This window comes from Solea solea, chromosome 11 (assembly GCF_958295425.1).
Source record: "Solea solea chromosome 11, fSolSol10.1, whole genome shotgun sequence".
Taxonomy (NCBI): Eukaryota; Metazoa; Chordata; class Actinopteri; order Pleuronectiformes; family Soleidae; genus Solea; species Solea solea.
The window spans coordinates 14,217,754-14,240,097 of NC_081144.1; the positions used below are offsets into that span (position 1 = coordinate 14,217,754).

At 38.4% G+C, this 22,344-nt stretch overlaps 1 protein-coding gene across 14 annotated transcripts in view; it reads left to right on the forward strand.

Moving 5' to 3' along the window:
- kif1b (kinesin family member 1B) overlaps positions 1–22,344 on the forward strand; it is a 53,678-nt gene that overhangs the window by 26,120 nt on the left and 5,214 nt on the right. For 5 of the 14 annotated variants that reach the window (XM_058642557.1, XM_058642560.1, XM_058642558.1 and 2 more), the window contains 24 exons: positions 262–345; positions 619–799; positions 910–982; positions 8,201–8,306; positions 8,426–8,452; positions 9,247–9,395; positions 10,664–10,842; positions 11,132–11,269; positions 12,239–12,490; positions 13,989–14,107; positions 14,737–14,822; positions 15,014–15,143; positions 15,591–15,744; positions 16,084–16,174; positions 16,298–16,416; positions 16,833–16,888; positions 18,209–18,317; positions 18,591–18,657; positions 18,921–19,005; positions 19,352–19,457; positions 21,558–21,672; positions 21,766–21,899; positions 21,993–22,054; positions 22,160–22,305. In XM_058642557.1, coding sequence (XP_058498540.1) covers positions 262–345; positions 619–799; positions 910–982; positions 8,201–8,306; positions 8,426–8,452; positions 9,247–9,395; positions 10,664–10,842; positions 11,132–11,269; positions 12,239–12,490; positions 13,989–14,107; positions 14,737–14,822; positions 15,014–15,143; positions 15,591–15,744; positions 16,084–16,174; positions 16,298–16,416; positions 16,833–16,888; positions 18,209–18,317; positions 18,591–18,657; positions 18,921–19,005; positions 19,352–19,457; positions 21,558–21,672; positions 21,766–21,899; positions 21,993–22,054; positions 22,160–22,305 — 2,768 coding nt within the window. Of the gene's footprint in view, positions 1–261; positions 346–618; positions 800–909; positions 983–3,142; positions 6,881–8,200; positions 8,307–8,425; positions 8,453–9,246; positions 9,396–10,663; positions 10,843–11,131; positions 11,270–12,238; positions 12,491–13,988; positions 14,108–14,736; positions 14,823–15,013; positions 15,144–15,590; positions 15,745–16,083; positions 16,175–16,297; positions 16,417–16,832; positions 16,889–18,208; positions 18,318–18,590; positions 18,658–18,920; positions 19,006–19,351; positions 19,458–21,557; positions 21,673–21,765; positions 21,900–21,992; positions 22,055–22,159; positions 22,306–22,344 lie in introns of those variants that run through there. The other 9 variants (XM_058642562.1, XM_058642559.1, XM_058642564.1 and 6 more) reach the window with 4 other exon arrangements.

Consider the following 22,344-nt stretch of genomic DNA (forward strand, 5'->3'; position numbering starts at 1 on the left):
GTTTTCTTATGCATGTGTATGCATTGAATGTCTGGATTCTTTCATGAAGGAAGATATGTTTCTTGGTCTCATTTAAAGAAAGATAGTTATAGCCCATAAATACTGTGTTGTGTTGCACTGTACTATTCAGTCCTGCTAATGCCCTAAGAGGCTGTAAACACAAAAAGAAAAAAGATTAGATATTTGTCTATTCCCCATTAAAAATGAGCTTTTTAGGATGAGTCACTAATTATTTTGTGTGTGTGTGTGTTTTTGCTGAAGTTATCGTTCTGCTGGTGCCCTGTGAGGGATCAGAAACTTATGTCAATGGGAAACGTGTTGAAGATGCAATCCAGCTTCGATCAGGTACATATCTCATTTTTAACAGATATGTTGCATTTCTGTAAACAAAGTTGTCACATGTAAATTTCCTATTTTCTTATCTCTGTGAGCTGAGGTAACAACAGATGATTGATTTCTTGATAACACTAGAAAATCCATTTGGATGTTTTTACTTTTTAAAATAAAAAAATAAATAAAAAACATGGTAAAAGTAAAGGTCAGTGCTGATAGTTGCATTATTTACAGTTCTAATGGAGCAGTGTCTATTTTGTCCATGTTTGCCCTATCTTCTTTTAGGTAATCGTATCATTATGGGAAAGAACCATGTGTTCCGGTTCAATCACCCAGAACAGGCCCGAGCTGAAAGGGAGAAGACACCGTCTGCAGAAACTCCTGTGGAGCCTGTGGATTGGACCTTTGCTCAGAGAGAGCTTCTGGAGAAACAGGGCATTGACATGAAGCAGGAAATGGAGAAAAGGTACGACATTTTTATTTCCGTTTGTTTCCAATTTTGGCTTGTATAGTTTAAAATAGGGATTGTACATAAATTGTGGGCTAATTTGACATTATATCATTCTCCTTACAAAGGCTCACTGAAATGGAAATCTTGTACAAGAAGGAGAAGGAAGAGGCAGACCAACTTCTGGAACAACAGCGACTGGTGAGTTCAAATCAGCTGCTATTTAACCAATCCCACTTTGTAAATGTTATTGTTTGTTTTTGTGGCATTGTTGATAGATGTTGCAGACAAGTGAGTTAAAGCTACTCAGTATGTTATATAGATGTTAAGACATAACTTTGATGATTTTTGCAAAAAAGGTTAATCATAAACAAAGGCAGATTCTTGAGGAATCCAGTTAGTGATACTTGGTGTGTTTTTTTTTTTTAAAATGTGCCACATGATGTCTATCTTATATTGAATTTGAAGTTCAAGCAAGATTTGCTTTTGTCAGTTACAACTGGAAGTTATTTTTTGATTTTCACTTGGTCCATTTAAATCTGACAAGTACTAATTCTCACTCTGAGCTCTGACTCTCTTGAGATGTGTGTGCGTGCGTGTGTGTAAATCGCACTTTTACTCCTAGAGCATGTCTGTTCTTCTTGCATGGACGTTTTCTGGGTTGAGACGGAGAACTTTTACCTGCCTTCTTATTTTGATCTCACTTTTCTGTAGCAATTTTAATGAGCAAAAAATGGATGTAAAGCTTCCCCCTTTCCAAATCCCTGTTCCCCTTTTCTTGTGACTTCTCTAGTGGATCTGAATCTTGCAAAACAGCAATATACAGCTGAATTTGGTTTGAAATGAACATCAAAATCAATTCAGAACTGACTAAACAATGGCCTGTATTGAAAAACATACCATATTTTGGAAAAAGCGCTGCTGCTTTTGCATGGTTCATGTTAATAGCACGTTTTCTTAACTCACCCAGTATTGGTTCTGGACTAAGTTGCTGTGTTTGCTGTTGAACTGGTCAACTCTGAAGTGGCTCTTGATTTGCTTGGATTAGATTTCTACTCTAGTTTCCTTGCTCTGTTTTGTCCTGAGTTTCATCAATGCAGTTGCTGACATGTACAATGCATTGGGATAACACAAAAAAATCCTGCTGTAGTTTTTGATGAATAGTAACAATGTGGTTTCTCATTGACTTCTTTGGCTACCTCTTTTGTTAGCCTGGCATCTTGTCGCACAATAGGGACACTCACTCAACAACAGAATTACAAAAATGAATCGGTGAAGCACAGACTTATTTCATATTCGGGTGGTTTTATGCACTGAGCTACAGGCTTACAGTTAGAATTCCAGCAACATTCATCAAAAAAACATTACATTTCTAGCTTTAGATGCAAAATCATTCCAAAGTCCTGAATTTTCTGCACCGACTGGTTGTGATCTGTAATGTACTTTGTCTACACAAAATGAGAAACTGCATCTCTTTTTCCAACTAACATCTTTCTTGTAGTGGATTAACACCCTCACTTCTGCATCTCCTCTCTTTACTGGCTTTCTGATCAACTGCAAGAACACTCTGTCTTCTAACTCACTGCTAATACTAAAGCCACTCAAACCTTCTGGACTAAAAGGTGAAAGCTCCAAAATCCATCTACATGTATGCCACTGTAGCATGTTTGGGATCCAGCTTTCAAATCACAGAATTTTTAAACTAAGAAGAGGATTATCACCAAACTATACAGAAGTGCTCCAATCAGCAACTTTTCTCTGTTGATATTTCCTTTCTAATCATAATAGAAATGCTTTACCTTTACTTTTAATAACAATATGCAACATTGGGAACAGAATTGTTAAAATCATCCACATTTTTGAGATATGAAAAGCTTTGTTTTAGGTGAACATTTTAATGAATATAGAATTATTTATGTATATTATTTCATTATTTACTGGAAAATATATGAGAAAGACAAACTGACCAGAAAGTCAATGGAAGCCACTGTGTTGTATGTACATTTGTTTGTTTTTCTATTCTTATTTTGAACATTACTCTGGAAATAATACTGCATGTTTCCATACATCGTGTATTGTAATGATGTATGCAAATATTTTGATATTACTATTACAGTGTAATAGTTATCTTTAGCAAACATCCCAAGCCCTTTAACTGTAAATGTTCAAGCTCAAGAATTATGTTCTTATTTAACTTAACAAAAAAACCCTCATACTCTAATAAAGTTCCCATGTTGCATATTTATACCTTTTTAATCATTCATTTTTAAGCCATCCTTTCATTCTCTCTTTGATTTCCCATTCTAATTTATCCTTTTTTTTGGGGAACCATTTGGTTTTTTCCTCTGTTGTTTTCCCAAGGATGGAGACTCTGATAGTGGGGATGACTCAGATAAGAGGTCTTGTGAAGAGAGCTGGAGACTGATCACTTCCTTGAGGGAAAAGCTGCCTCCCAGCAAGCTGCAAACTATCGTGAAAAAGTGTGGGTTACCAAGCAGTGGAAAGAGAAGGGAGCCAGTCAAAATGTACCAGATTCCTCAGCGCCGACGCATCACCAAGGACTCCAAATGGGTGACCATCTCTGATTTGAAGATCCAGGCAGTCAAAGAAATCTGTTACGAAGTAGCACTTAATGATTTCCGTCACACACGGCAAGAAATTGAGGCATTGGCCATTGTAAAGATGAAGGAGCTTTGTGCTAGCTACAGCAAGAAGGACCCCAACGAACGGGACTCTTGGAGGGCTGTGGCTCGGGATGTTTGGGACACTGTAGGAGTTGGTGATGAGCGCATAGAAGATGTCATTACCAATGGGTCTCGAGCAGGAGGAGCTGTTATGGATGAGCTTAAAGTGCACATTGATAAACTTGAGGACATCTTGCATGAGGTGAAGAAACAGAATAACATGAAGGATGAGGAGATCCGTGCTCTCCGGAACAAGATGGTCAAAATGGAAAAGGTTATTCCACTCATGACCCCAGAGATCCAAGAAAAGCCTCCTAGTGTGGACACATCCACCTGTGTGGCCAGAACTCCAAGCCCTTGTGAGGAAAAACATCCTGTGCCAGAAAAGCCGGATGGAGAGGATGTAGATTCACAAACAGGCCAATGTATAGAAGACGACTCAACCCTAAAGCGAAGCCAAATGCGCTGGATGCGTCAAGAGCAGTTACGCCTAAAGAACCTTCAACAACAAGAGATCTCCAAGCAGCTCCGCCGCAATACTGGACCACACCGCTTTATACCACCAGAGGACCGCAAGCTGCGCTTCCCCTTCAAAAGTAACCCTAAGCACCGCAACTCTTGGAGCCCTGGCACTCATATCATAATAACAGATCAGCAGGTTGTTGAGCTAAAGGTGCCCAAAGAAGCTGTAGTTGAAGAAGAGGCAGAAAGCCAGGCAGGAGAAGGGGTAGTTTCTAGAGAAAAGATGGCTGCTTCACTTATTCAAGTCACTCCTCCATTACCAAACCCATCAGTCCAGCCCAGAAGCAAAGACTTGGAGCAAGGTTTCAGTCAGGGCCACAGAAATAACTATAGGAACAATCAACATCAGCAGCAACATGAACGACTCCGCAGCAACTCTTTTCATCATCGCCAGCGGCCCTCTGGCTCCATGGAGTCACTCCAGCAGTCTGAGAGCAACAGGAGGCATAGCCAGGCTTTCTACCAACCTCGCCACCATCAGAACCACCCAGTACATCCCCAGCCACACCTTCAGCAGCACCCATACCACTATAATGGCATGATGCATACAGATGGCAGCTTCACTGGTTACCAGCAGTACCATCACACTGACCATGCTAACCATCCAAGTAGCTTTCAGGCACCTCCACGAATGCGCAGGCAAATGTCGGCCCCTAATCTAAAAGCCAGCAGAGAGACGACAGTCTGAGTGGAACTTGTTAAACAATGAACTAGTTTCAAATTCTTTTAGTAGGCAAATACTTTACAGATCACAACAACATATTCATGTGAGTCAAACAACTGAGGCTAACTGTGACCTTTGCACTTGATCAGCATGTTATTGGTTGATCCAAAAATATTGTATGTATCATAAAGACATTTTATCATCGTAATATATGCTGTTTTTTGCTGCATTGTTTGCGCCATCATCAGCCTTAGGAGAGCTGTCATAAGGAATTGAAGCCAACAGATAAGGGGACGTTTTTTTCCCAGAAGAGACCTTTCATGCCTACTCGTTTTGTGCGTGTGTGACATTTCATCAATCATGCTTTGATTTGCCAAAATTGTCTTCATAGTTTACATTTTGGAATTTAATATTGATTTGCCAGGAATGTTTTTAGCCACTACAGTATAAACACATGGATGTGTTTCATTTTCATCAAGAATTTGTTGTTTATTGCAGCCCAAATTCCAAATGATGAAATACCTATTTATTCATCTCTGTTAACCATGTGATTGAATGTTACGATTGAGGAATTGGGTCTGCATATTTGTTTAATCTTTTGTGTTGTACCTCATGAAACTGTCATAAATCAACACACTACGTGATCGCTGTTTTTAACCGATGTAAGCAGTGCTCAAAGGATGTAGTTTTGAAGAAGTGCCGTTTTATGCACTTTTTTAAATCCATATATGCATTTACTAGTGTAGTATTTTTCCCTTCATTTTAATTTAGTGGCTTTGCAGTTCAGCAAAACCTTTAAACAGTATAGCTTTTATTTTTTTTAATTTTTTAACCAAAACTAACTTGAGTAAAACCTGATTTAATCAAATTCTGTGCTATTTTATCCTTTTTTTCATATAGTGTGACACATACTTGTATTACAATATTTTGCACTTCCTGAAGTCACGAGTAAGCTGTATAATTAGTTAGTGAATACACAAATTGTAATGTTTAGCAATAAGTTACTCTTTTCTTAAAAGTATTATCAAAACACCCTTGACAAACTACCTACCCACTGAAATCTGAGAACCACTATGCTGAAATCATAGTAGATGGATCCAACGGTATGACGAGGGAACACACAATGATATCTTTGTGAAAACATGACCATAACCAATCAAGACTGTTTAGAATTACTTCCCTCGCACTTTCTGTAAAGTTCGCACATCGTGATCTAAGTTTAGATTTTTGTTTCATGCTGTGCAAATATTGCAAACACAACGTTCTCTGTGTTTCAAATGAATGTTCAACAGAGTGTTGTCATGACTCCCAAAGACTCGCCTTAAAAATGCTGGAGGGAGGACAAAGACTTGAAGTGCTTGCTTAATGTCATTCAGGATAAATATCCATGTCAAATCAAATTTTGAGGACTGCCTTGTTTTAGCTGCACCGAATGCTAGGTTTTCATACATAAGCGAGGTTGTCTATGAAATCAGTTTTCCATGTTAGTTTTTTCCTCTCTGTTTTAGCTGCTTCTTATTTGAATTAACACATCAGTCTGTTGAATCTGTTTTCCTTGCTGCATTTTTTAGCTTTAAAATAACCCACTTTCAACCTTCAATTCACTTTAAAGACAGTGACACTCAGCAGCATGAAAGAAACCTTTGAGGCCTATCAGAATGTTAAACCAGGATTGAGAATGATGAATATTTTCTGCCTTTAAATTCATGTTTTGAATCTATATATCCTGCCTTACTATGCTGTAACAAATACCAAATGATATAAGGACACATGCAACTCAAATCTCTGCATCCTACACTTCATGACTTTATGACTATCTTTGCATGCAATAGCTTACATTTCTTTAGCTCTAATAAACACTCCATTAAAGAATGGTATGTAACTTGTGCACTGTGGCTGACAGTGACCAGGTAAGATGGAAAGAATACATATAGACGATGTAGCCTATCTATTACTGTTATTTTGATATGTGCATATACAGTATATCTGTGATATGTCCAAGTTTAATGTGTCTGACCCTTTGAATCTGCAATACCAAGTGCCTCACTGTGGCTATGAACAAAGTTGTGTTGCTTCCTTCGTCAAGCACTATACAGTACATATTAGACAGTATTGTTCACAGGTAAAAAGAAAAAAAAAGGATATAGTTAATCCCTGTGTTTCTGGAGATTTATTTTCAAAGTATGACTGAAATAAAATGACAAGCTCAATGTGGAGTTAATAGTTGTACATGGGTGGCATTTGTTTTTCATTACAAATAAGGCAATTTAGGTATTGAAATGGATTTCTGAGAATCCACAGCATTGACGATTTGAGACCACACCTCACCTCACCTCAGGCCAGGTTAAAGATGGAAGTTTCAATTAATGCAATTTAAGTTACAGTGTGCTTGACATTACATTTAGAAGTGGTAATTTTATACACACAATTTCCAGATTCGGCAAAGCAAAATTTTATTGGTGTCTTTTTACTATAATTATTTATTAATACATCATTAAACTCGCTTAAGACTTTAGATATCAGTATTTCGAAAGAAATAGATTCACCTGGTTAGTTGTGGTACTTTTTTTTTTTACGAAAGCAGTAAACACTAGAAAAACACTTTTCAATTTCAATTCAGAGCTTTAAGCTTTGTTTTCAGCAGGGAGGAGGTTCATGACAAATGAAAAGGCCACATTGTCTTCCCAGAAGACACTGAACAAACAGAATGAGGTCATCGGGACCACAGCTTGCTCTCCTCTGATGAGAATGGCGCCCCTCATTGGATTACACTTGACTCATCTTATAGTAGCACCTCTACTCCACTCCAGCCATTTCTCTCTTTATATAATGTGTTTGATAAAGTTGCATACTGAGTCACTGCAGACCGTAGAAAAAGATTAAATTTTTTTATTCATTGTACCGGGATTTGAGTTACCTACTTTTGTAAGTATGTAGAAAGAAGATATGCAGTAGTAATACGTTTCTTTACAATTTGGGCTTTTTGAATGTTATTCTTGATTGTGTTAATTATTTTGGTCCCAAAGACAATTTAAAATGATACATACTTTAACAAGATAAATATATATGGCAATAAAAGACCATAACATGCAGAGTTTTATCACAGGTTAACAAATATAAGTAAAACAGTCTAAAATACTTTTAGTATTTATATTTGTATTTTTTTTTTTACAGTGTTGTATCTCACTACACAATGTATGCGTTGGAGAACCTTTTATGTCCATCCATCCATCCATTTTCCTTCACAGGAGGGTTGCAGTGGGTGCTGTGCCAATCTCAGATACATCACATATCGCCAGTCCATCACAGAGAATGTCACATAGCATAACCTATACATCCAACTGCATTCAGCCATTTGTTTTTTGGTTTAGTAATCTTAAATCATCAGTACACAGTACATCAAAAAACAAATTTGTGGAATTAAAAAAGAGAGAATTAATCACTGTGCATATTTCTGGTTGAATGTAACTCTGATGGTTCTCTAAGCTCACCTATTGTTGCCACATTTGTCCATGCTTTCTTTCCCCTTCCCTGTGTGTTGATGTCCAGGTTTATGAGAGCAAATTGCAAGAACTTCAGAAACAGGTCGAAACTCGCTCGCTGATAGCCGAGACACCGGATGAAGAAGAGCTGGAGGAGGAGGAGGAAGAGGAAGGTGTGTACTGTTAATATAGATGCCATGTAGATATTCCTGTTACACTCTGCATTATATGTGCATGTAAATAGTGTACATAAAATGCACTGTATTTTTTTTTCTCCACATTTTCTGTCCAGAACCTAAACTACTGGAATGTGCAAACAGTATGTCTCCTTTCATAATCAGCAGAACATAACAACCTCACTCAGATGAATTCAAGTTTGTTTTTATTGCCGTACTAATTTCATTCAAGTCATTCTGCCAAACTAGTTCATGTGTTTATAATAAATCATACTTTCATGCTTTAGACACTAAGAAAACATGCTACTTATACGATATAAACCTTCACTGAGCCTATTAGCCACACATTCATTGTTTGGCAGCAGTGTTCAAGAGAAGATGCTTTTGAAAATAAGCCTCAGTATCCATTAACTTCAGTAGCAGTTAAAAAGCTAATTTACAGATCATATGCTTTACTGACCAATTCATTGATACCGATGTAGGACAAATATATAACTTTTTGCCTGATTTTCTGGGTATAATGTTTTTAGACTTTGTTTTCTGCATATATATACATACATACATACATACTGTACATACATACATACATACATACATACATACATACATACATATATTTAAAACAAGTTAAGAGCCATGGTAGGTTGAAATCCTACAATCCTAAAATTCTTTGTCTACTCGATTTGAATTTCCTTGTTTCGTTGCTTGTAAATATAATACATTTCTGTAGCTGACTATACACTCTAATGTTAAAGGTCAGACACATGCTCACTTATTCAAATAAAGGTGACAAAATATTTCACATGATGTAATCTTTAGTACAGTAGATTTGTGGTGGGCTAAAACAAGAACTTAGACTTGTTAGGTTCTTTAGGTTTTTCTGTATGTGTGTTAATGCAGCATGTGAGCATAAACTCTGTTTCCTGACCCCCTGCAGTGCCGTGGACTCAGCATGAATTTGAACTGGCACAGTGGGCCTTCAGGAAGTGGAGGTACCATCAGTTCACCTCCCTCCGTGACCAGCTGTGGGGAAATGCTGTGTACCTGAAGGAGGCTAATGCCATTAGTGTGGAGCTAAAGAAGAAAGTAAGTGAAGTGTGATGCCAAGGCTTTGTGTTGGTTATGTTTGAGATCACTTACTCTGAGAGTATATGAAAACATATACACTAAATTAAATGTTGTCGAATGCCAAACTGTATTCCAATAAAGTAAGCGACAGGCAGCCTTATCCACAGATGTGAGTCAGCCTCTTACCGTTGATGCATCACATTCTGGGATGTTCGACTGAAGATGAAGATGACACATGATCTTCGGACCGTATTCCTCATGATAAACCCACATAGTCGTGTTACTGAATAAGCACAAGGCTTCAGATTTCTGTTCAATTCCAGACCGATGCTGGTGATTTAAACAGCTAGATGCTTTGCTTAAAGCATTATATTAGTTCCACAAACATCATTTAATTCATCCAATAATTCAACTGGAAAAACAAGGTTGTCTATCATTGGCTGTCTTTTCTATCAGGAAACCTGTGTGATTTATATTCTTGTTCTGTTGTGGCATGTTCATGATTTATATTGAGACATAGGATATATATATATTTTTTTGTCAGATTTCTTGTGTAATATATGTCCAGTGTGATTAAGTGGTTTAGGCTTTTGCCCCAGAGGATGCTGGGAAGTGAGAGGCCACAAAATGGAGGCTGGTTAGTTAATGATTTGTTTGACCTTTCAACCGCATCCGAGTCCTGATGTATCTGCAGTCAAATTTAATTATATTTCAAAAGACAGTGAGCACTGCTTGTCTTTTATACAACAAAATGTTGGTCACAGAGTGATGTGGCTGCGCCCTTTATTATTCTGCTGTAGAGGGAAAAACACAATGGCTCATTTGTCTTTCTTTTAAACCACTCACAATCATCTTGGGTTGCAGTGACAGTGCAACCCCTGAAAGGAAATATATGTCAGGGAGGGCCTTATTTTGGTGTAACATTTACATGTGGGCAGGTAATCATGGTCACAAAATAGACAATTCCCCAAAAACACCACAAATCCCTGATCTGAAGGTTGATCAAAAAGTTTTTCTGTGTTTATGTTGCTGGTTTAGAGGTTGTTGATGTTGTTTCCCGTAGCAAAGGTGATTTATTTTTTTCAATTGCAGCAGGCTGGAAGATAAGAGAAGAAATTGGTATGGGAGTCAATATTAGTCCACATCCAACAAATCAGACTGCACTTTCCAAGTAAACAGTCAGGGTTCTCGGTGTCGAGATCGATTTTTATGGTTGTTTTTTTGTTGTTGCTTTTCTTGGTTTGTTTCCCTAATCTGTCCTCATATTCTTCCCTTTACATTTTCAGGTCCAATTCCAGTTTGTCTTGCTGACAGACACACTGTACTCACCACTGCCTCCCGAGCTCCAGCCTCCAGAGCCAGAAAAGGAGCGTGACTCCAGGCCTTTCCCTCGCACTGTGGTGGCGGTAGAGGTTCAGGACCTTAAGAATGGAGCCACACACTACTGGTCCCTTGAAAAACTCAAGTAATCACCAAACAATATCTCAGACTAGTCCCAAATTGGTTCAGTTATATACACATACACATTTGAGAGACTTTCTATAGTGGATGTGCTAGATGAATGCATAAAAAAACAATACTGTTGTGTCATTACTGAAAATAACCAAGAGGTTGGTGTTCAACATAAACTACTATGAATTATGATGCTGATATTTGTATATCTAGAGGTGTTTCTTGCCTCCACGCATTATGTGAGCTGTGTATCCGCTCTGTGCTTGTCATTGATATTGAGTGCACTCTGACGTCATTTGCAGGCAGAGGCTGGAGCAGATGAGAGAGATGTACGACCGTGCAGGTGAAATGGCCTCCACTAACCAGGAGGACGGCGAGAGCACTTTGACAGGAAATGACCCCTTCTATGACCGTTTCCACTGGTTTAAACTAGTGGGGAGGTATGTAACATATCATGCACAGTTCTCACTGCACATGTTAACTATAACCCATCACTAAATGTTTGAATGCTGTTTACTGTGTGTGTGTTGTTGCCTTTTTGAGTTTTAAATCAGATTTTGTTGGCTAATGCCACTTAAGTAGCCTTTGTGATTCATTTATTCAAAATGGATATACACATTTACATTCATTAAATTTTTCATTTCATGATAAAATTGTGTTCGAGAGACTCATTTTCTTTTATGAGAGTCAAACAAACCAGCAGTGATATCACATGTTATGGTATCATTGATGATCTATGACTGTTTTTGCTTTTATGAAACTGTTTTTGTTTTTTGTTGTTGTTATAATTTGATGTTACTTTTGTGATTTTATTTTGTTGATTTTGATTTCATGTCACTTAAAGTGTGTGTGTATTAATTTCATTTGACGTTTAAGTTTTTATTTTTTATTATTTTTTAATATTTATATTTCCATTCATCCTTTATCATTTTGTTCTGTCTGTTTACCTTTGTCTGTTAGAGCTTGTTAACGACAATGCGTCTTTGAATGATTTGGGAATTCTGGTAATTTTCACTTCAGCATAAAGTAGATTTTTACAATAATCCTTTTAAATCCTTTCTTAATATGTCATTTAATTTTGGTATCTCAAGTCTATGAACTGCTGTAACACCCAGCAACTCCATTTCGCAGCTGCTCATAATGAAAATAATATTTTGATGCAGTCTGCAATTGGAACTTACTTTACTTTGGTCAAGTGTAATGTATCTTTTGCATGTAACACTAAATCATTTTATAATTACGAGACAATGTTTAATTTGTGAGACAACAATGATTTTTATGCCAAAGTGAAATATCACCTCAAACCTGTCCTTAATGAGCTGCAGTTGCCTGTTTAACTCTTTTGTCACTACATTGTTACCTTCCCTCGGCTCTTGTGACTGTTTGCCCCGAACCACCAACCTTCTCAGCTCCCCCATCTTCCACGGTTGTGTTAACGAACACCTGGTTGACCGCACGCCCTCGCCGACCTTCTCCACCACTGACTCCGAGATCACCGAGCTGGCTGACGAGCGCCAGAGTGAGATGTCTGACTTGATTGATGATGAAGCATTTGTGGACGACACCAGCTCGGATGCCGGCACTGAGGAGGGCTCGGACATCTTCAGTGATGGCCAGGATCCCTTCTATGACCGCTCCCCCTGGTTCACTCTGGTGGGAAGGTTGGTGACTGGCATTTCAATGTACACGAGTAGGGAATGGAAGTGGAGGTGGATGTTGGATTGGTTCTGTATAGTTTGTTTTAATAATCTCATAATCTAAAGTGAAACAAAGGGGAAATTAGAATATATTAAAGCATATCTCTACTTGATTTCCTCTCTGGTAGAAGTCAATTTTCACAATCAGATGATGTAGTGTATTCATAGCAGCTTAGCATAGACGCACTGGAGCTGTGTTGAATTTAATGTGATTAGTCATTCTTTTATGAGCTGCTTTTCATTAAGATTCAGTCCCCCCAAAAAAAGAAAAGCCACCATCCATCATATTTCTCCACCTCCTCCCTGCGTCATGTCTCATCCCCCGCCACCATCACAGCACTGACTGTATTAACTCCCATCTGTGTGATGTTACATGCATTTGTTGTCGATTATTTGTCTGCCATTTTATTGTTGTTGTTTTTTTCTTTAATCCTTCAAGACTTGTTTTATTTGTCTCTTTTTTTGTTTATTACATTGTGGTTAAATCATTTGTTGGTTGTAACAGTGTTCTTGGAATGTACTGTAGGTAATATTAACTCAGTTGTAGTTGGCAGTCACATAATCATACTTACTTAGTGTTTATTTTTAAATGGATGGCAAGATAAAATAATGTGCTGCAGCAGCATTTGAAATCACAGCAATATGCCGTATCGAGGCTGAAGCCTCGGCGCTGTAAACATCATATTGTAGCTTGGAAACAAACACGGTGTGCTAATCTCAAATTAAAATGACAGATCTGTGCAGGCTTCAAGCCAGCCAGCCTCTGAGGTGGCCATAGTTCTGCATCACCCTGACTTTATCACGGTAACTTAACAGGTTTCACAGGATTTACAGATATCGCCCCCCTGCCTTGGCCTTCATTCTCCTAGCACAGGGAGAGAGGGGGAAAGAGGGAAGGGAAGAGGGGTCACCAGGGGTGCAGCAAGACAAATCAAGGCCCACAAAACAAAATGTCAGGGAGTGTGAGTGAGAGACTAACACAACACAACAAAACACTCTTTTACAGCCTTTACTGCTGCATCTCAGGCAGTCTGTCATCAGGCCTGTCGAGCAGTTTAAAAATAAAATGTATGGTTTCACCTGCTGCTGATTTCTGTTCCCTGAAGTATGTATGATTTTATGTTCAACCTTCTGTTTTCATTTATGTTTTTGCTTGTCCCTCGAAAGTAATTGTCACTAATATTGATTGTATGTTATTCCTCTCTTTAACATGTGCTGATCAGTGTTGTTTGTGCACATTATACGTAGCATATTTAGCAATTTCAAGCTGTTAGAAAACGGTCTCTGTGGTACAGTATGTGTATATCTAATTTGTTTTTGAATATATTAAATTCTAATGCTAACATGGCAGTTATCAAACATAAAAAAAAAATCATACATTGTCATAACAACAGTATGACTGCAGCAGGTGTTCCTCACTGCACCAGGATTTCTTGTTTATGTCGTTGTTTTTTATTTGCAGAGCGTTCGTGTACCTGAGCAACCTGCTGTACCCTGTACCTCTGGTTCATCGCGTTGCCATAGTAACAGAGAAGGGTGCGGTGCGTGGTTTTCTGCGTGTGGGTGTCCAGGCAATAGCTGGTGAGTAATTAATGAGATTCTGTAATGAGCAAGAGCAATGGGGAGCTGAATTTATCCTGGAAATTATTTATTTATGTGCCATTCTGCAATGATGATATTCTGCACAAAGTCTTTGAGATTTATTAAGCAAATATTCCTGAAACTATTATAGTGATTCAGACAAATCATTGTAAAGCATTATTACCATTTACAGTCCATCTGTTTTATGTATTTTTAACAACATAATGCGATGCTTATTTTTGTCAAAATCTGTTTGTTATTGCTGAAATGAAAACATCTGCTCTAACCAAATATGTGGATGAGTTCCATGATAAGTCCCCTATATTTACCCTAATTTCTAAAATGGATACTAAAATAAAAGTATTGGTATCACCCCCCCCCCCCCCCCCCCCAGTAATAAATAAGTAAATATGCTATTTAAATAAAAAGAAATATATACAAAAAAAGGATAGCAAAATGAAATGTAAATACAGCACATGGTTTTAGATTTATTTTGATATCACTGTGAAACTAAACGGCCCTGTAGGACACGTATCTTGTTTCTCGTTGTATTTCTTTTGATGCTCGCAGTTGTAGCCATGTGGGTCTGTGAATAAATCCTGATAAGAGGATTGTTTGTCCCTTTGTAGCTGATGAGGAGGCTCCAGACTACGGGTCAGGAGTTAGACAGTCAGGAACGGCCAAGATTTCCTTTGATGATGAATACTTCAAAAAGGTAAGTCCCAGGTCAAAAGAAAGGAGTTTCAAACCAAAGAGAAAACTTAAACTGCCTGCGTGTGTGAGAGAGCAGGTGGATAATATTCAAAACATTAAGTCAGCAGAGTCTTTGAGTTTCTTTCTTGGCAGTTGTGTGTACCATCTGTATGCTAGTCTTCCTCCTTCAACTCTTCTTTTTTCCCCAATCAGAATGACTTTTCTTCCACGGTTATGACTCGCTCCGGCTTGTCCCTAGAAGAGCTGCGCATTGTGGAAGGACAGGGTCAGAGTTCAGAGGTCATCACACCCTCAGAGGAACTCAACAGAATCAATGACATGGGTACGTCTGCCAGACCTTCACCTTTCCTCTCATAAATTTCAACCTTTCAGCCCCAGTGGGAAACATAGTTGGCAGATGGTCCTGTTGAATACAAAGGAGGGCTTAAAATGTTTAGTTATGGAAATGAGACAATGCAGTTTTTCTTGCTTTGTGAAGGAATGTGTCCAAAGACTGTTCAGTGCGTTGCTCTACAAATCACAAGCTTGATAATGTGCAAAAACCAGTCTGATTTTATTGTGAGAGCTTAGTATTGATATGCCTATTGAAAAGTCAAATCCCAGATGCACTTGTAGGTCCATCCATCCATTTTCTACTGCTTTATCCTCCATGTGAGGGTCGCAGGGGGTGCTGTGCCAATCTCAGCTGACATAGGGTGAAAGGCGGCTACATTTTCAACAAATCACATCTCTGTAACTGTCCACTGTGGCCTTTTATTTTTTTCCCCAGACCTCAAGCTGGGTAACATTGCAGAAACCAAGCTGGTTCATGGTGATGATCTGATCGACCAGCTGGAGGTGGGCAGTATCTTTACCTTTCGTGTTACTGTGCTGCAAGCCAGTGGTGTCCCACCTGAATATGCTGACATCTTCTGCCAATTCAAGTAAGTTTGCTATAGTTTAAAAATGTACAACAGCTTTTGTGTTAGGGAAAAAAAAGACAAGATACAAAACTATGCAAATAGCACATCAAAACAGATTTACATGAAATGTCATTTTGAAAGTCAAAAAGACAGTTGATATAACTCAGTCTGTCAACTGTGGTGTGCTGTTATTGTTGAATAAAACCTTTGGAGTTGAAGCTAACTCCTAAAGGCTGATGAAATTAGTCAATTAATCTGTCTGTTGCTTTGTTAATGATTATATGTACATCGTGGAAACTCCGATATATCTTGATGACAAATAAATACCACACAGTGATGCTCATTTTGTGTGTGTTCAAGTTTCCTGCATCGTCATGATGAAGCTTTTTCCACTGAGCCCCTGAAGAACACAGGCAAAGGAGCTCCTCTGGGCTTTTATCATGTCCAGAACGTGAGTGGACACTCACACACGCACACACCCTTAAGCATATGTTAGCAACTTAATGCAACTTAATGCAACTTAATTTTCACAACTATCACAACAAATTTTGACAACTTCTTGTTTTTGGAGCAGATTTCAGTCGAGGTCACAGAGTCGTTTATTGAGTACATCAAGACAAAGCCCATTGTGTTTGAAGTGTTTGGCCATTACCAACAATACCCACTACATGTTTATGGACAGGACCTGATCAGGTGGGTGGTGTTTTAAGAAATAAACTCCTACAACTGCTGTATTATTTCTGTATTGTTTTAAACAATGCTTCATTTAAGGTCCCGTGTGTAAGATTAAGTGACATCTAATGGTGAAACTGCAGATTGTAACAAACATGTCGGTAAACTATGGTGGCTTTCACATGCCGGAAAAAATATTGTTCTTTTTTTGTTTTCAAAATGCAAAACACAAGCTCTGGCTGGTTTGTGCATTTGGTAGCCGATATAAAGCAAGGCTCTTGCCTAATATACATATAAAAGGCTATTTTAAAATATGATGCATTTCATTTCTGCCTATAACCCCTCCTAAATGTTACACACTTGACCTTAAATGTAATTGTATTTTAGCATACAGTACAATACAGAGGTACAGTAAAGTTTTGTTTGTTTTATAACAGTCCTCCAACACCATCAAGGAAATACTATCCTATTCCAATGCCTCTGTCTAAACCAGGTAAGCCTTTTAATGTCATCACACCATATACTCAAAAGTCTTTTGCATTTGTCACCATCATTTCTGCATATTTCTTCTGTTCGTTATGGTTATATAAGCATACCTCACATCTCCTCCCAACATTTTCTTCTTTTTCTCGCTTTCTTTGGATTGTTTTTGTCTCACATTTAATCATCATCTCGCCGTCCAAAATCCTCCTACCAAACTCCTAACAACACTCCCTCTTTCACATCTCCTGTTTCCCGCAACCCTTCCAAACTGTCTCACTATTCCTACAATGTCGTTGTAAACCTAGACCATACACGTAAGATAGAGTTGATCCGCTACTTGATGAGCGGCTATATGAACGGCATGGTGCTGGACACGCTGTCCGAGCACGCCAACGCCTTGGCCTCCACTGCCGTGGCTCGTCTGGAGGACGAAGCTGACCAGCTCTGTCACTTCCCCTTCCTCCCAGTACCTAATGACCCTGTGCTAATTGTGCCCAGACATCATGGTTGGTACAGCAGACAGTGGAGTAGCTTATAGCCCGGGCATAGATCCACATGGGTTTTTAGTGATTAGAATTGTGCTGTGCTTTGCTCTTGTGGTGCTTTGTGACTGCCGGCAATAGTATGATCAGGCTCTGCAGTCGTGATGTGAGCTGCACCTTGCTGCAGGTCTGTTAGAACTGTAGGTCAAATTGTTTCATTGCAACCTTCCCTTGCCCCTTACAAACTAGCCTGACCTGACACCATGAGGTAAGAAATATAACAAATTTGGCATTTATCTATATCAAAGAAGGTCCCTGACATGAGGGTGTACAAAAGAAAAAGAAGAAGGAGGCAGTAATGCAACATTACAGATGCCAATTGCTGTACAACACTGAAAAACAATGTTTTCTCAGCATTACTCAGTTTCCAGAGGCTTTAGGCTTTATAGGAAAGTCTATAAGGACAAGTTGCATATTTAATATCTTATTTTCTTCAATTTATATTGAACAAAATGTACTTCTGAACCTATTACCCTCCTTTAATTGGGACATAAACCTGATTTGTTACACAGCAGAAGCTGTCAGCGGTGGTGTAATATGTCTTTTCGCTCCATGTAGCTATTAATTTTGAATATAATATTTTGTTGTAATTGTAGACCTCCTGCAAATATTTGCCGTTGTTTGTATACCGGGGCAACAACTGTATGTCACATATTCCATCTGCATTTAACAGTCCATTTAATGTAATATATATGTATATTTATATATTTAACTGTATTATTTGCAACAATCCTCACTGAAATTCTGTCAAATTTGTCATATTGAGCGTCTGCGTGTTTGTGTTTCAGTTCCAGCCACTAAATTGAACACCATCACCAAGTCCAACCTGGGTCAGTGTGTCAGCAAGTACGACCTGCTGGTCTGGTTTGAGATCAGCGAGCTTGAGCCCACTGGAGAGTGAGTGTCCGCTCATGCATGTATTGCTAAAAGGAACCAATTAAGCAATATTGAAAACTATTCATAACAATTACATTTACTGTTGTATCTTGCTTGAAGCATCACAGCCTTACACACAACCACCATGTACTACTAAAGGTCATATTAATTGAAATAACCATTCTGTAAAAATATCCTTTCATGTCAGTTTAGTACCTACTTGCTATAAACCATGGCTCATGTAAAATGTTGTAGTCCTCTCTTTAATGTACCATTTGTCAAACACTTCCACAGATACATCCCAGCAGTGGTCGATCACAGTGGAGGACTGCCATGTAATGGCACCTACCTACTGCACCAGGTATGAGGCACCATATCCACATGTTTTCTACTAGTTATTCTGCAAACACTAATCACTTAAACTTAAACTTGTTTTTTGCATAGCTTTTAATTTGATTTTTCCACTTTGAATACACAATATCAGAACGGGGGCATCTTATTTCTTTCCTTTACATCAGTAAATAGAGACTCCGCTTGATATGAAACATGGACCACAACAGGAAGCTTACATTTACTGTAGCTTTGTCGACTGTAATATCTAAGCTCTTGTCGTCTTTGCTGCAGGGGATCCAGCGGAGGATCACAGTGACTCTCATCCATGAGAAGGGTAGCGAGCTTCACTGGAAGGACGTCCGTGAACTGGTCGTGGGTGAGCAGTCTTTCCACAGAGACACAAAGACACTTCACACTAGAGAGTAAAAAAACTCTTATTTCGTCACAGCTGAAAGAGTGTCACAGTAGAGGAGAGCGGGACAATATTATGCAACACTTTTACTTGTCACAAAGTCATTTCACTTTGTAAGGTTTTACTGAATAATACTTCCACAGTTTCCTTATTTATGACACCAGTCTTAAGAGATGCATCTGTTTGCTGGTTCAAGCTGCAGCTTTTCATACTGTAGCTGTAGTATGATAGTACATTTTAGCCCTGCAGAATAAGTCTCTCTATTAAGACTTCCTATGCCATCAAATAAACCATTTTAATGTCCCACCAGGTCGCATCAGGAACAAAGCAGAAGTGGACGATAGCGCTGCTGATGCTGTCCTGTCCCTCAACATCATTTCTGCCAAGAACATCAAGTCATCACACAACGCAAACAGGTGAAACAGCTGAGACACCCACACACTCCCATTTAAGATGAATGCATTTAACAGCATATACAATATATTAAAGGTCCAATATGCAATACCGGAGCACCACTAGTTCTCACAGTTGCGTACGCATGTCAACTAATACCAGGAAGTTATCATACATATTCTAGCCAGGTATGACATGTAACATAAGGTATGACTCAGGCTATTTAGTAGTCCAGGGTTGGAGAGTTAGCTCCAGGTTATCTTTGAGTCCTTTTGCAGTGTGCATAAATGCCAGATTAATATTTCTCAGGCATTTTTAGCCAGAAGAAGAAGCTTTCTTTGGAAGTAATTCTGGAGAGTTGTCTTCAGCTGGAGACTTTCACCTGCTTTCTGCCACTACCAAGCAGCTTGTTATTCGCTGTGTCGATTACTGTTCAAGCCGAATTTTCAGAAAAACGCATTCTCTGTGGTATACAAATGCTGCTACATACAGAGGAGGAGTGTGACACTAGTGCCTTTCTATACATTTATACAGGTGGTATTTGTTTCCAAACTATCTTGAGATGCAGAATGTTGTATATTTGACCTTTTAATATAATAAACGGCATATATTAAAGGTGCAAATCAAGTGAAAGTTTTATGCTGACAAACTATATTGTGAGTGATTCTTTCAGTGCTTTCAGTAAAGATATAAATAATAAAGTCATTTTTAAAACAACGCAGAAATGAGAAACTGTGATTGGGAAGTAGTTTTTCTCACATACTGAAGCTGAAGTTTAGAAACAGTGTGTGAAAATATTTTTGTCTGCTTTCATATTTGCTGAAGGCACACTTGAAATCATGGCATGACCATTTCCATTTTCATTGCTGTTAATTTCCCTGTTAATTTGCTCCATTGTCTCTGTTGCCTGACTCTCTGTGCTTCTCTCTTTTTTTCTGTGCACTGTCTTTTTCCTCCTGCTGCATCCGGACTCACAATTGTGCTCAGGCTTTCTATTGATAAGGATATTGATAGGTACCAGTGAGCAGAGAACATAAGGTTCTTTCTCTGAAAGACCTTTATGCTTCTCTTTTAGTCCCTTTAGATCCATAGAAATAAGTTCTCCATAGTTTGTCTTGTTCTGTTCACATGTTGCATTACATCTGCCTTTATATATCTGTATTTAGTGTCTGAATAAGCATATATATTAGAAGATATTTATATGGATATGTAAAGGTCATGCTAAATGCAACGTACAACTACCCTTTTTGAGATGTTGTGATTCTCTACAATGCTAAATGTAAAGGTATGTTGAACCTCTGTGGCATCCAGATTCCAAATGAATGCTTTTGTCTAAGCTATTATTTGATGCACAAGTCTTAACTTAATCACAGCAAAGGTCAGTGAAGCACCAACTGGGCTCAGTCTTTAGCAAAGAGCACCCTCTGTTGCCACAGAGAGGAACAGTTTAAACCCCTCTGAGCCTCTCAATCAGTCATCAAATACACATAGGTCTATAAAACAATGTGGTGATAGCAGCAAGAAAGAAACATATGATTGAATATCCTTGGATTTATATATATTTATATATATATATATATATATATATATATATACTGTATATATATATATATATATATATATATACTGTATATATATATATATATATATATATATATATATATATATATATACTGTATATATATATATATATATATATATACTGTATATATATATATATATATGTATATATATATATATATATAAATCTTATATTTTCCGCATTATACAATTGTGTAGGACACAGCATGTGCACTGTCGACACGCTCCTGACACTCATTTAACTCCTGCTCACACTGTTTCTGGTGACAAGGTCTCACCTCAGTGTGTTGCCTTACATCTTGTTGTGACTAGGGATGAGTGTGAGGAACACTCACTACACAGTGTTCACAGAACGATCCGTCAAAACTGTCAAGTCATGAAGTGAAAGAATCTGACTTGCTTTCTGGTAATCTGCTTTTGTCATTGTATCCTTTTTACATGTTATCCGCATAGATCCTCCCTCCTTAGAAGATAAACACTGTGTAAGTTGATTTCGCTTTTCAGATAAGTGAAGATACATTTGTTTTTGTTCTTGTCTTCAGGACCTTCTACCGCTTCGAGGCAGTGTGGGACAGCTCCCTGCACAATTCCCTCCTGCTTAATCGAGTCACTCCTTATGGAGAAAAGACCTACATGACCGTATCTGCATATCTGGAGGTCAGCCACTGCTGTAACTATGTTGTATAACTTTTTCAACTGTAGATGTCAGCATGACTAACATACTGTACATCCTCTGTCTCCTCTTCACAGCTGGACCATTGCATCCAGCCTGCTATTATAACCAAAGACATCTGCATGGTCTTCTACTCCCGAGATGCGAAAATCTCCCCTCCCCGTTCCCTCAGAAACTTCTTTGGGAGTGGTTACTCCAAAACTCCTGATTGGTAAGAATCCACGCTGCTGTATTGTGGTTATTTCTACCTAAAATCAAAAGGTTCTGACAACACTGTTTACTGAACCTTCTTTATTAATCATAGCAACCGCGTCACCGGCATCTACGAGCTGAGCTTGTGCAAGATGTCTGATACTGGAAGCCCAGGTGAATTGACATGAAATCAAATGTTTTTCACAATTTTGTTATCAAGTTGTTTTTCCAATATTTTTATTCGAACCTTGCCCTGATGAGTGCTTTTGCCCTGAGCAGGAATGCAGCGGAGGAGGAGGAAGGTCCTGGACACATCAGTGGCTTATGTGCGTGGAGAGGAGAACCTGGCCGGCTGGAGGCCCAGAGGAGACAGTCTTATTCTGGAGCACCAATGGGAGCTGGAAAAAATGGAGCAGCTGCATGAGGTTGGTCCTTAAAAAAAACACAATTACCTTTTATATTGA